At 36.1% G+C, this 13,859-nt stretch overlaps 1 protein-coding gene across 2 annotated transcripts in view; it reads left to right on the plus strand.

Annotated features, from left to right (window-relative positions):
* The window catches only part of slc9a7 (solute carrier family 9 member 7), a 42,992-nt gene that overhangs the window by 20,507 nt on the left and 8,626 nt on the right, over nucleotides 1–13,859 (plus strand). Inside the window, exons 13-14 of one of the 2 annotated variants that reach the window (XM_051898241.1) lie at nucleotides 7,374–7,433; nucleotides 11,419–11,482. In XM_051898241.1, the coding sequence (XP_051754201.1) occupies nucleotides 7,374–7,433; nucleotides 11,419–11,482 (124 nt within the window). The remainder of the gene's footprint in view (nucleotides 1–7,373; nucleotides 7,434–11,418; nucleotides 11,483–13,859) is intronic. The other variant, XM_051898242.1, reaches the window with a different exon arrangement.

Here is a 13,859-nt window from a genome sequence, read left to right on the forward strand (position 1 = left end):
AGGCTTTTTTGTTTAGCTTGCACTGCATCCCATGGATCATGATCACAATGCACTGATGCTGTTTCAGAGATTTTTGCATGTCCAGTGACATGCAAACATGACAATAACAGATGTCAAACGCAGGAAGTTTTAAGTTTAAATGGGATATACAGGTGCATCTCAATAAATTAGAATATCATGAAAAAGGTTTTTTTTTTCTGTAATTTAATTCAAAAAGTAAAACTTAAATATATTCTAGATTTATTAGACATAAAGTAAAATATTTCCAGACTTTTTTGTTTTCATTTTGATGATTACAGCTTGCTGCTCATCAAAATCAAAAAATCAGTATCTCAAATTATTAGAATATTTAATTTCAAGTTCTATTAAATTACCATTTTCAGGGTATAAATACTGGGTTTAGGTCAGTAATCCCAACAGCAGTCATGGGGAAGTCTGTTGACTTGACAGTTGTCCAGAAGACGATCATCAAGAACCTCTACAGTGAGGGTAAGTCACAGAGGGTCATTGCTGAAAGAGCTGGCTGTTCGCAGAGTGCTGTGCCAAAGCATATTCATGGAAAGTTGACTGGAAGGAAAAAGTGTGGTAGGAAAAGGTGTACAAGTGAAAGGAATGACCGCAGGCTTGAGAAGATTGTCAGGCGAAGCCGATTTAAGAACTTAGGAGAGCTTCAAAAAGGGGTGGACTGAAGCTGGAGTCAGTGCATCAAGAGCCACCGCACACAGACGTCTTCAGGAAATGGGCTACAGCTGTCACATTCCAAGCCACTTCTGAACCAAAGACAACGTCAGAAGCGTCTTACCTGGGCTAAGGAGAAAAAGAACTGGACTGTGGCTCAGTGGTCCAAAGTCCTCTTTTCAGGTGAAAGTAAATTTTGCATTTCATTTGGAAATCAAGGTCCCAGAGTCTGGAGGAAGAGTGGAGAGGCACAGAAACCATGTTGCTTGAAGTCCAGTGTGAAGTTTCCACAGTCAGTGATGATTTGGGCTGCCATGTCATCTGCTGGTGTTGGTCCACTGTATTTTCTGAAGTCCACAGTCAATGCAGCCATCTACCAGGAAATTTTAGAGCACTTCATGCTTCCTTCTGCTGACAAGCTCTATGGAGATGCTGATTTCATTTTCCAGCAGGACTTGGCACCTGCCCACACTGCCAAAGGTGCCAAAAACTGGTTCAGTGACCATGGTGTTACTATGCTTGATTGGCCAGCAAACACGCCTGACCGGAACCCTGTAGAGAATCTATTGGGTATTGTCAAGAGGAAGATGAGAGACACCAGACCCAACAATACAGATGACCTGAAGGCGTTATCACAGCAACCTGGGCTTCCATTACAACTGAGCAGTACCACAGGCTGATTGCCTCCATGCCACGCCGCATTGATGCAGTAATTCATGCAAAAAGAGGCCCAACTAAGTATTGAGTGCATAGAAATTAACATACTTTTTAGAAGCCTGACATTTCTGTTTAAAATATCCTTTTTTTTTTTTTATTGATCTTATGAAGTATTCTAATTTATTAAGATAGTGAATTGGTGGGTTTTTGTTAAATGTAAGCCAAAATCATCACAATTAAAAGAACCAAAGACTTAAAGCACTTCAGTCTGTGTTCATTGAATTTATTTAATACACGAGTTCCACAATTTGAGTTGAATTACTGAAATAAATGAACTTTTCCACGACATTCTAATTTATTGAGATGCACCTGTATATGTGTGTGTGTGTGTGTGTGTATATAATTACACACCCTTAAGCCATCCTAGGTGTATATGACTTTCTTCTTTCTGATGAACACAATCGGAGAAATATTAATAAATATCCTTATGCATCCGAGCTTTATAATGGCAGTGAGCGAGAATCAACGAGTATGAGCTGAAGAAAGTGCATCCAATCATCATAAACTTGTACTCTATGTGGCTCCGGGGGGTTAATAAAGGCCTTCTGAAGTGAAGCGATGCGTTTGTGTAAAAAAAAAAATATCAAGGCACTATGGAGGCACTTCTTCAGCTCATACTCATTGATCCTGTTCACTGCCATTATAAAGCTCGGATGCGTCAATATATTTATTAATATTTCTCTGACTGTTCATCAGAAAGAAAAAAGTCATATATACCTAGGATGGCTTGAGGGTGAGTAAAGCTTGGGGTAATTTTTATATATGCACCGATGTATCGGCCAGCAATCGTATCGGCCGATAAAAGCTATTATTATCACTATCGGCCATCGGCCGATTGTTTAAAAACAGCCGATGATCAGGGCCGATTATATCCTGTCAATCAAAAGGGTGCGGAAAAACGTGTGTGTGAAGAAAATCACTAGAGTGGAATTTCTTCTTCTTGGCAGTTGGCAAACCAGCTTTCGTGTTGAATTTTAACGCATTAACAGTTTAAAAATAGTGACACTAAAGCAGGCTCTTTTTGACCCTGTGAATCACCCATTTTTCAAGCCAAGGTTGCCTGCATTTTTATTTGTAACGCCTCCCATCCAATAATCGCAAAAGGCTTTGTGCTTTGTTACGTCTGATAAGAATAAAAGTTTAAGTTTTCAAATTCTGTCCGTTTTATCATGAAATTCAAACAATAAATGGCGTTTTGACGCTCTTAAATGTGACGTGTCAGATCGCTGTAATGCCTCAGTTCAGGCGGCAGTGCGGAGCGCGAGTCTTTTCTTCCTCTTCAGTACAAGTTATATCTCGAAAAACATGCATGATCATCAGAGGTATGTTGAAAGATATAGCCTAGTACAACTTACCAGAATGTATCACGTCTCATGTAATCACTTTATTTGTGCTTCAACCACGGAAAGACGTCAATAAAACAGCTTGTGAACAATGTCACATCATGTCAAATTTACCTCAGGAATGTTTTCCAATGTTCCTTAGCTATCTCTCTATAAAAAAACACTAGAGAGGAGCTTATTTACTGTTAATTAGATTTGTGTAAATTGAAGACAACATGTGCTTATGAAAACTACCTTATGTGATACTGTTTTATACAAACATTTCAGTTTTTATTTGAGTGTAATTATTATATCTGAAAACAAACAGCAGCTGAATATAAAACTTCTGTTGTTAATTGTAACCTCTAATATGGTAGTGTACCAAATGAGAGGGTTCCCTGTATAGTTTGCAACATTATTTGGGAGAGATTTTTTTTTCCTTAAGAAAAACCAAACTATCGATATCGGTATCGGCATCGGACGATATCATTCTGAATAATCGGGTATCGGCAGAGAAATTTAGTATCGGTGCATCTCTAGTAATTTTCATTTTAAAGTGAAATAATCCTTTAACTTAAACTATTAAAAATAGTTTTCAATACCTGAAATGAAGCTGAATTAAAACAAAATATATTTATTAGGTTCACCTGTTCAACTGCTTAACGCAAAAATCTAATCAAGACAATCTGCTGAAGTTCAAACTGTGCATCAGAATGGGGAACAAAGGTGATTTAAGTGACTTTGAACATGGCATTGTGGTTGGTGGCTGCGTTTCCTAAAAGCATTGTGAGCTAAGTTGATCATAGAGAACATTGGTGACAATGGGATCCTAATGCTTTTGGGAATCGCAGCTCTATATTTCAGAAACTGCTGATCTACTGGGATTGTACATTGTACATGAGGTGAACCGGCACACCTAAACAATCATGTATTGTAAACAGTTCATGTTTCGTATGCTGAAGTGGTCAATGCCACTAATAAAAATGTTAATATCAATCATAACATTAGTATAAAGATTGTATTGTCCAGTTGTCTGTCCAGTGGTCCAGTGTGTACATCATGGTAACAGAGCTTATACACTCAAAAAAATGAATTGTTGGATTTACTTAAAAATGCAGTGTCAAGTGGTTCCATGCAACTATATTGAGTAATTTGTACAAATAACAATTTAGTTGTATGAACAAAAGAAATTCAAGTGAATTTGTCACTGTTACATACATACATAATATTTATATGTACAGTTTACTTAATTTTATGTTTACTACGCAAGGTGAACACATTTATTGACTTAATTTACCTTTATTAAATTAACTATTTGCTCTACAAAATGCACTCAAAAAAATAACTCACAACTCATTGAACAAGCTCAAATGAATTGAGAGCAGGAATTCCATCCTATAAACATGCGTATATGAGCGCTCACAGCCTAAACACAGGCGCCACTCTTCTGCATAATGGTAGCCACAAAATTCAAAAATATTACAGAAACTTCTCTAAATGTCCAACATAACTTAACATTTAACACTAACATAAACTTAACAACATATTTCCCTTTACTGAAAAACACATAAAATAACAGTTTAATCTAGGGCTGCACGATATTGAACAATACAATATTTAGTTTTTCTGCGATTTTATATATTGCGATATGAAGAAGAAAAAAAAAAAAAAAAAAATTCACCCGATGACTTGAAAAGCTCTATTTGGAAAGAATTAATCGTTCTAGGATTATTGGGGTGATTTTGTAGCTGAGTGAATACACATAGAAAATAATGAACACATTACAAGCATAGATAAATATAATAGAACAAAGATACAAATGAAATAAATAGTGCTTTATATTTTCCAGGTAAGTCTAACGGTATTCAGTTACAGAAATTGAATAATCAAATGTAAAATAATACTGCATAGTCTCACTGTATAAATTAAACATAATCTGTGTTAAAACTACAAAAGTGATTTTTCTCTTTTTCTTTTGTTGTTTGATTAACATTCATGACACAGAAATCAGCAGGGGCTGCTGTCACTTTAAGACCGAATGCGCGGCGCGGATCCAAAATACAGTTAAAAATTCTTTAAAAGAAAACATCTCCGTTTGCATTGAACTTTGAGCGTTGTAACTTTGCAGATGTTGTTTATGCTCAAACAGTAACATTACACACTAACTAAAGTTAAAAAAGTGAAATTGCAATAAACCACCCCTTTAAGTAAATCTGACAACTCATTTTTAGTAGAAACAACTCAGTTAAATTAAGTTCATGTAGTTACATGAGTTCAAGTAATGTGAACAAGGATGGTTTAAGTGAAACTAACAACAGTGAAAGTTCATTTTTTGAGTGTGTGAGGTTTCTACAATTTACTATTGCAATTGCTTTAGGTTAGGAATTTGAATAAACCCTAACTTTTCACATAACTTGCAATCGGACTTAAGAGTTTCACCTTGTAGATGATAAAATGGGTGAAAAAAAAAATGTCCATGTACTTACATTGAAGAAAGGACTTGGGCCAGTAAGCAGTCACATAGCAAGTAACACCTTACCCATTATGCTAAAAATCAGTAACTGCATAGAACACCCTGAGTGTGAAAGTGAGTTTTAAGTTTTAATGGTAAAAAAAAAACCACTTAATCTTATTGAAGGGACTTTTAATCCTTACTTATCAATGTGGCACATTTTTTGGTAAGGACCACAGCATGCAAGTGCACGTACTGTATGCAAAGCAGAGAAGAGGGAACATATAATGAGAGCTGATATTGATCATTTCCTGTTTCTTTCTGAAGGGCCTTTAATTTCCCTTTGTATGCATAAACCCTCTAAATAAAGATTCATATATTTATTTAGTGTTACAGCACAGCAACTTTAGATTCATGAATTTTGGCAATATAATTGGTGTAGGACAATACTGTCGCTTTACAGCAAGAAGGTCCCTGGTTCGAGCCCCGGCAGAGCCAGAAATCTTTTCTGTGTGGACTGGAGTTTGCATGTTCTCCTGTGTCTGCGTGGTTTTCCTGCAGGTCAGGTGCTCAGTTTCCTCTAAACAGTCCAAAGACATGCTGGTTAGGTGGATTGGATACATCAAATTGGCTGTGTGTGAGTGTGAGTGCACTTTCAGTGGTGGGCTGCGTCAGGAAGGGCATCCAGCGTAAAACCTGTGCCAAATCCAATGTGTGTGTGTGCGGATAATTCCAACCCTGCAAATGAGTGGAACTAATGCTAGGAAAATATATATAATGGTTATAGGACAATAATCAGACAATACACCGGCAGATCAAAGAGACATTTGCAGTTTCTCTTATTTTAAATTCTGCACAGTAAGAATAACAGTCCTCTGATCTCACAGTGCATTAATGTATTAACAGTAGTGATTTTTCTGCCAGCTGTGTTTCCTGAGCATTTAGGGATTTCACCGCTGGCTTTTTGTTGTTCTACTTTTCAACTAAATTTGATGGATGTAATACTCTCTCATTCTCCAAAGGGTTTCCATTTCCACAAATGCACTACAATTGACCCCTGGACTAGCTCACGCTACATTTTTCCATGCTGAGTGAGGGCTACTCTTCAATACTCACACATACAGACTATTCTTAACTCGACTGCGGTTGTCTCCTGCTTTGGGCAACTGTAGGCTAATCAATGTGCAATTAAAATAAGCAATCAGATAATTCGTTGAAAACATTTTGCACAGCTACTGTACTTAAGTGGGGATGAGAGAAGAGGCTCATGTCTAGCTCAAATAAACAGATGGGATGCCACTGCAATATTTTTTTTTTTTTTTTTTTTTTTTTTGCCACTGCTGACCAGGCCACCTGAGATTAAAGAGAGGCTTTTGCATAGCTCCCTGTTAAAACTGGAATCGATGGTGTACTTTTAGGCATTTGTCAATGTAATGTCTGAGTGCTGGGGGAAAAAGACATTGCAGAATGCAAAGCATGACTTTCACATTTATATTAAGTGCTGTTTTCCATAAAGGTATTATTGTGGCAATTGTATTACTTTACTATTTTTATTTTAATTATTTTTAATTTAACATTTAATTTTGTTTAGATTTTTTTTTTTTTTTTAATAAAACGCTGTTTGAAAATTGAGAAAAGCCTATATACAGTATTATGACACTTTTGAAGTAGCCTGACAGTGGTTGAAAGCTGTCTGTTGCTCAAGATCTAAGCCATAAGGCTGTCTTCTGCATTGGTTTAGACTTTCTTCCTCTGTGTTGGCTAGTTCTCCCTTTTCTAGAACAGTCCCGGGAGGTTCCACTTACTCTATAAACATTGAGCTCAGAGCACAGAGAGCCAATTCAGAGCAGGAATGTGAAGCCCCAAACACATTTTATGTATCGGATAGGAAATGTCTGTTTTGCAGAGGAGTTTAAATGTATTTCGAACTTCATAATTTGATTTCTTCTGTCTCAGTGTGCCAAAAAAAGACCATTTAACTATTGTATCCCTTTTTTTGGAATGTTAATTTCCTCAACATTTTTAATTTTGTTACATTTTCATGTGATGGTCCAAGAAACACGAATAGCAATACAAAGACACAAAGACCAACATTTGGAGTCTAAGAAACACCAGAGTGTAAAGTTTTTCTCACTTTTTCTGAATAGAAGATGTTAGGATGTTTGTTTGCAGGGCTGGTCTCAAGAGTTCTGTGTTGTGCTCAGGGTTGGAGAGTCTTCTGCTGCCGAGAAGGAGAGGCTGCGTAGACTGAGGAATTACATCAGGTGATGATGGACTTTGCAGTCTTGTACAGGTGGCGGTGACCTTTTGACCTCACTTTGTACAATGCACAATAAAAGCAGTCGTTTGTGTTGGTGTTTGATACTGTAATGTCTGGGCTTCTGCTTTAATCAAGCACTTGTGTCTTGGTTGCTTAAGACTCTATTGTACCGCGTTCCTGCTAAATCTTCTCTACTCCTTTTACTATCCTGTTTTGTTTAATAATGATGCACTGAAATGAAAATTCCTGTTTGAAACCATAAATTTAAGACACACTAGTTGGGTATAAATTTGCATAATGCCAGCCTATGGTCTTCATTTGCTGCCTGCAAACGGCATCGACTTTGACCTGCCCTTAAACACTGTAGTTGTACCTGAGGCCTGGAAGAATTTGGTTGCTGCGAAAGCTGAGAAGGCTTCCGAAACTGAAATTCAGATAAGGTAATAGGCGTTTCCTTTTCAACATGCGCTGTAAGTCACAACAGACTTGGCCATCTGACCAGTCAGAGATTAGGCGCTCAGAAAGAAGTCGTTTAGAGAGAGCGAATCCTTTATCAAACTGTTTCAGACACTGTGAGAAGTAAGGTGATGCTGCAGTGTATATTATGAGAAAATTAAAGTGTTTTTTTGACCTTGGATGCATGTAAATCGATTGTAGGAGAAGTTAGGAACATTTACAATAGCATAATAGGGCACTTTAAGAATACACAACTAAGGGCAAATGTATACTATTCATTTGTTGCTCTTTTGTCTGGATTTCTCCACAAGAATCTCTCAGTTGCTGTTTACATTAAATGTAATTACCAAGATAAAAAAAAAAAAAGAAAGAAGAAAAACCAAGAAATTTTTTTACTTGAATGTTGCTTTGTCAGTGTTTTTCTGTCTAGTATTAATTCTATTCTGTTGTATTATCTGTAATAATCTTCTTCTCCTCCTCTACTCAGTATAGTACCCCTTTATATGAAGTTAACTTACTCAGCACACTCAAATGTTTGTTCTTAGTGGTTAGTCTCCATGTTGTGCCAGTGCATTTCTTCCAGGGCTGTTTTTAAAACTGGTGGGAGTCACTTTGAAAGAATGTGTGTGCTGTCGTTCCTGTTTTCACATTGGTGTGCTAAAGGAAATCTGTACACAAAGCTCAATGGCAAAGACTCGACACTGGCTTAAGATTGCAGATGAGTAATACCAAGGCATCAAAAGAAACAAGATTAGGCATTCGAAATTAATAAGCTTCCACTTATACCTGCATTAAAAACCAACAATCTGCTGTCCTTGGCCTCAGTACATCTGCAACTGCATACAGGTCGACAACGAGAGCTGCTCTGACCGTCTTACAGGAAGGATATGTTCAGCATCCACCATGTATATATATGCTTTCCGCAGCCGTGTGCAGACTGTGTAGAATGTGGTTAGGGGCGGCACGTGGTACTCTCCCTCGATCTTTACTTTCCCCTTTTGTCATAACTGGCCCCGCCGACCTCCTTGTGACCCATTAATGTAGCCCATCCTCCATCTGCAAACCTAGTCATTACAGTAGTCTAATGTTTATATTGTTTTACATCCGTTTTTTCAAGTCTTTACCATCCTGATTTTCTTCCAATAAAGTTCAAGCTCTTTCCTTCCCCACCATTTCCCCTTCCCCAATGTAACTTGCACATGAGCAAATCAACTCCTGTTCTAAACCATTGGGGAGGGAAACTGTCTTTTGTTTTACAGACAGTTCTCTTCCAGACGTGGTAGAAACAACAGCAGCTTGTTAAGACACCCAGTTTGTCACAGATATGTGTCACTGGCTTTGGCAGAAGCATGTTAACTGTTTTTTTTGCTTCTCTATTTTAATTAATGTCACCCACATTTTGAGAAACAAATCTTCCTTGCTGACTGTGAAAAAATAAGACATTCAGTAAAGGTTTAACTACTTGTGAGAGCAAAGACAGATAAGTCAGCTCTTTTTGTTTTCATTGGCGCTTGTCCACATGGGCGGAGAATGCCTGAGCATCTGCTAACCCTCAAGCTTTGCCTAACATCACAATGAAGTCTCTGTTGATCCTTGGGGTTCAAAAGCCAGTAGCCACATCATATCCACAGCTTTAATTGAGAGGGAGAATGAAAGATAAGCCATAGGATCAAAGATCAGTAAATATGCTTAAAGGCCAAAGTGAAAGTTCACCTATTGTGTCATTTATCTCAGCAGAATCTAACCCTCTGAGCTCTTAAGGTCTGCTGGGTTCTCCTCTTGTTTCAGCCAGTCAAGTGAATGGCAGAACATGTCTGGCTGTTCACTCAAGTTTGGCCTCCACTACAGACAGAAGTCTGGTCCACTTTGCAGCTTATTCTGTTCAAGAACCATCCACATACACAAGAAAAGACCGTCTGACTGACATAGACAGGAAACAACCACAGACGTTTTAGGGATGATTATCTCGCTGATTTCGATAAGCCAATAATTATCAATCAATGTTATTTTAGTAATATTTATGTACTACTAGTATTTATTAATATTTTGAAGCTTTTATATTTTTTTTAATTTTGTCTTTTTTTTTTTCAATATTTCTATTTGGATTTTATTTCAGTTTTAATCATTTTAGTACATTTTAGTATTATGTTTTTTCATCTAATATTTATTTATTTTATTTTATTTCAGCTTTATTTCAATTAACAAAAATAATTTTTAATAGTTTAGTTAACAACACTAACCAATAAATGGTTGATAGGTCGATATTAAAATTCTATACTTTGACTAAAAAAATTAAAATTAAAACATTAAAAACTGAAATAAATCGTAAAGTGTATTTAGGCATCACAATGTTATATGTACAGTATGAAAAAATATTTTCAGATTATATTTGTGTTATTAAATTAGAATTTAGATTCAGTGACAGTAATCTAAATGTAAAAATAGGTGCAATGAGCATGTACAGTTTTATATATCAAATATTAATTGATACTGATAAATAAAAATATCTCTAATATCTGACGATAAACTATATAGTAGGGCTGTAACCACCATAGACACTGAGGGGGACAATTCCCCCCAATATTTAGAAATGGCCAAATTGTCCCCCCCAGTATTTGATATTATTGATGCTGCTCTGCTCTACTCCATTATGCACCATTCTGTTTGTTGTTAGGATGACAAAAAAGTTTTAAAAGTTGCATTTTTAGGCTGGTCTGCCTCAGCTGTCTAACAGCACTCATCACTGTCAGAATGAGTGAGCTGGCCAATCAAATCAAAGAAGGCGGGGCTTACTGTTCACAGAAGACGAGTGTGAATTCAAATGCGACGCTTTTCATTTTAGCAGTGAAAGAGTATGTGGCGAGTAAGTAGCTAAACATTTAATATTTTACGACTGTTTTATAATTGAAATATTCAGCAAACAACTAAATTTTTTTTTTGTTGAAATTTCACCGTTTTTTAATTGAAAACATGCTATTATTTGATTAATATGATTAATGTAATTCATAACTGAATGTGATGAGACAAGAAATGTTTAGCATTTTTGACACATTAGACACAAATAAGAGTGAATATATATATATATATATAAATATTGTAATAACTACAATAGACCTGGAACTTTTACTATTCCTATTTCTTTTTCATTATTCCCTCAATTAATCTTTTTATTATTTAATTCCTTTTAATAAGTTCAAGACATGGTACTGATATTTTGTTCATCCCTCGTTTGTTTTGTTTTAACTTGCTGTTAAATTGTCTGTAGACCTTATAATTCATTTCTCTAACTACTTCCAAGTGGAATTCTTGCCTTGCTGCAGTAGACATGTTGTGTGAAATAAGATCATAACATGATCAATATCTCTCTTCTTGAGTCCACTGCACCTTTTATCTTTTTATTGCGCTGCTGCTGGTTGTGGGCTTTGCTAAAAAAGGTCACGGCACATATGTGGCTGCATTTTGCACTGTGCTTTAAATGCTTATGTCACATATGCACACTCACAGACTCACAGTTCAGTTTCTGTCTCTTTCAGAGTTGGAGTGGACCCTGATCAGGATCTTCAGCAATGTGGGGACAGCTTCCAGGTCCTTCAGGGAGTAAGTCTCAATATGTTTTTGCCCTCCTGCCAATGAAGCTTTTACCTTCATTATATTTCAAGTATTAAACTTTTGCTATGGACATAAGTGATGCTTTAAAGGAGACATGTGCTAGCACTTTTTAAATGAACATAATGTTCAATAGACTGAAGGAAGAACTTAGCAACACCACCCAGAACACCCTAGTTTTATGGTTTTGCACTCTTGCATTTATTTTGTAAAATGTGCAACTCTCATTCTGAATTGCCAGCACTAACACCATACTGTTCCTTTTGCACTTTAATGTGAAACCTCATATATAGGCACTACAAAACCACACGTAGTTTCCTTTTTTCGGTTTTCTTAAGATAAAGAATTGTGGACCCCGTCAAAAGTGGCCATGTAAACAACCTTGACACCTCTTAGCTGTTGGCAATGTGTGTCAGCACTGCTTCCGTGTCGTGTTTAAAACCCGTGGGTATTTTTGAAGAAGTGCAAATTCATGCACCAATGTAGAGACACAAGTTGCTTTTTATATCATGAATTGTTACTCAAATTAGAATGGCAAAGCTAATTAGGAGTGGACACCTTGGAAACTAATGACATTTCTCCTCTGTTCATCCTGGTTTAAACTGGTTCCATTATAGGGCAATGACAGAAATCAGATCAGTAGAAGCCAATCTTCTTCTTGGCTTCTGCAAAAGCAGAAGCACACTCTCGTTTAGAAGAAAACGCAGTTATCAGTAGTCAAAGAGTTTCCATGCTCTTTGAAGAGTGCTTGTGCTTGCGACTGACCATAAGAGGTCATACGCACTTATTGATAAACATAGTGGGATGATAAATGTAAACAGTTAGAACTAACAATCTGGGCCAGATTCATGAAAACCTTTTTAAAGGAATAGTTCAACCAAAAATGAAATTCGGGCATTTTCTCAACCTCATGTCGTTCTAAACCTGTATGATGTACTTTCTTCTGTGGAACATAAAAGATGAGGTTGAATTAAATGATGACAGAAATTTCATTTTTGGGTGAACTATCCCTTTAAGACAAAAAAATAAGAAGTTTGTTCTCTACAGTTAGTGCAGTTCTTAAGAAATGCTTTAAATAATAAAATAAATTAACTCAGGTGAGAGAACCTTTTTGTTTTCCACTGTAAATTATTTCTCAACATTACTGTCAGATAGTAAACAGTTAAACAGACATAAGTGAGTTTGTCGGAAGTCTATATATTGCCTAAGCAGGACATGGTCAGTGGGTGAGAGGAACTGCCTGGTCTTTAAGAGCCCTTTATTTCCCTCTGTCTCCCTTTTAACAACCCTTAGTATTTCAGTCTGGAACACGAACATCTGATACAAGTATGTTGAGTTAAATATAATAGTAAGTAAAGTAAGTAAAATATAATAGAAGTAATACATTTTCTATGTAGCTAGTATTGTAATGCTTAATATTTGAAACAGCCCATTAAATTATTTAATAATTTTACCTCATACCCTCTGGTAAAGGTATGATAATAAACATAAAATTTATAGAAAAAAGAAAATAATAAATAAAGATTTTATTCTTAAGAATGTGTCAAACCCAGCCCCTGGTTTGTGTCAAAATCAAGATTTGTGCATGGAGTGTTAATAAAAATTAGATAATAATATTAATCAAACAACAGTATTGAAAAGAGGAACTTACTGCTCTTAATTTATGCCTTTATTACTACATGCATGCCATTATTTTAATTGATTAATATTTATGTTAATATTTGCTTAGAAAATTGTGCAGCTTTACTTGTGCTAGGATGAACTATTGAATTTTTTGGTATTATGACCACCCTGATGAGCATGCGTACAGTTTTACTTTTGTTGATGTACACTTTCTGTATTTGTCACACATCTTATCTTATTAACAGTGGTCCTCACTATAGTATTAACACTTAAGGAATATGGTAAGCTTAGGGCAGGTTGCAGTATAGTGTTACTGTGAGCTTGTTTGTGATCGTGTTAATCTGTAATCTCTTTAACTGCAATGAAGCTGAAGTTGAAGCTGAACTCATGAGATTAGGTGAACTTGGATAAATGTACTTGCAATTGAAAGAACAGAGTGAGACTTATTTCACTACATATACAGAGTCAACTGATAAATATGGATAAATATTGAGTGTTAACTGTAGGTTAGGATAACTGATTAAGTATCAGATTTCATTCCACCCATTCGAAAGTCTGCTGAATTTTTCTATATGGCCTGGTATTATGTTGCCAGTAGACATATAATTAAATGACAGACTTTCATTATTTTTTTGGCACAGAAAATACATACTGCACTTTTAAGCCTTTATTACCTAAAAGGCAGACTTGAGCTAACATTTAAAGTGTCAGCTTTCTAAACCTTTGGTTTACTTCTAAATATTTT

This window comes from Ctenopharyngodon idella, chromosome 6, assembly GCF_019924925.1.
Source record: "Ctenopharyngodon idella isolate HZGC_01 chromosome 6, HZGC01, whole genome shotgun sequence".
NCBI classification, from domain to species: Eukaryota; Metazoa; Chordata; class Actinopteri; order Cypriniformes; family Xenocyprididae; genus Ctenopharyngodon; species Ctenopharyngodon idella.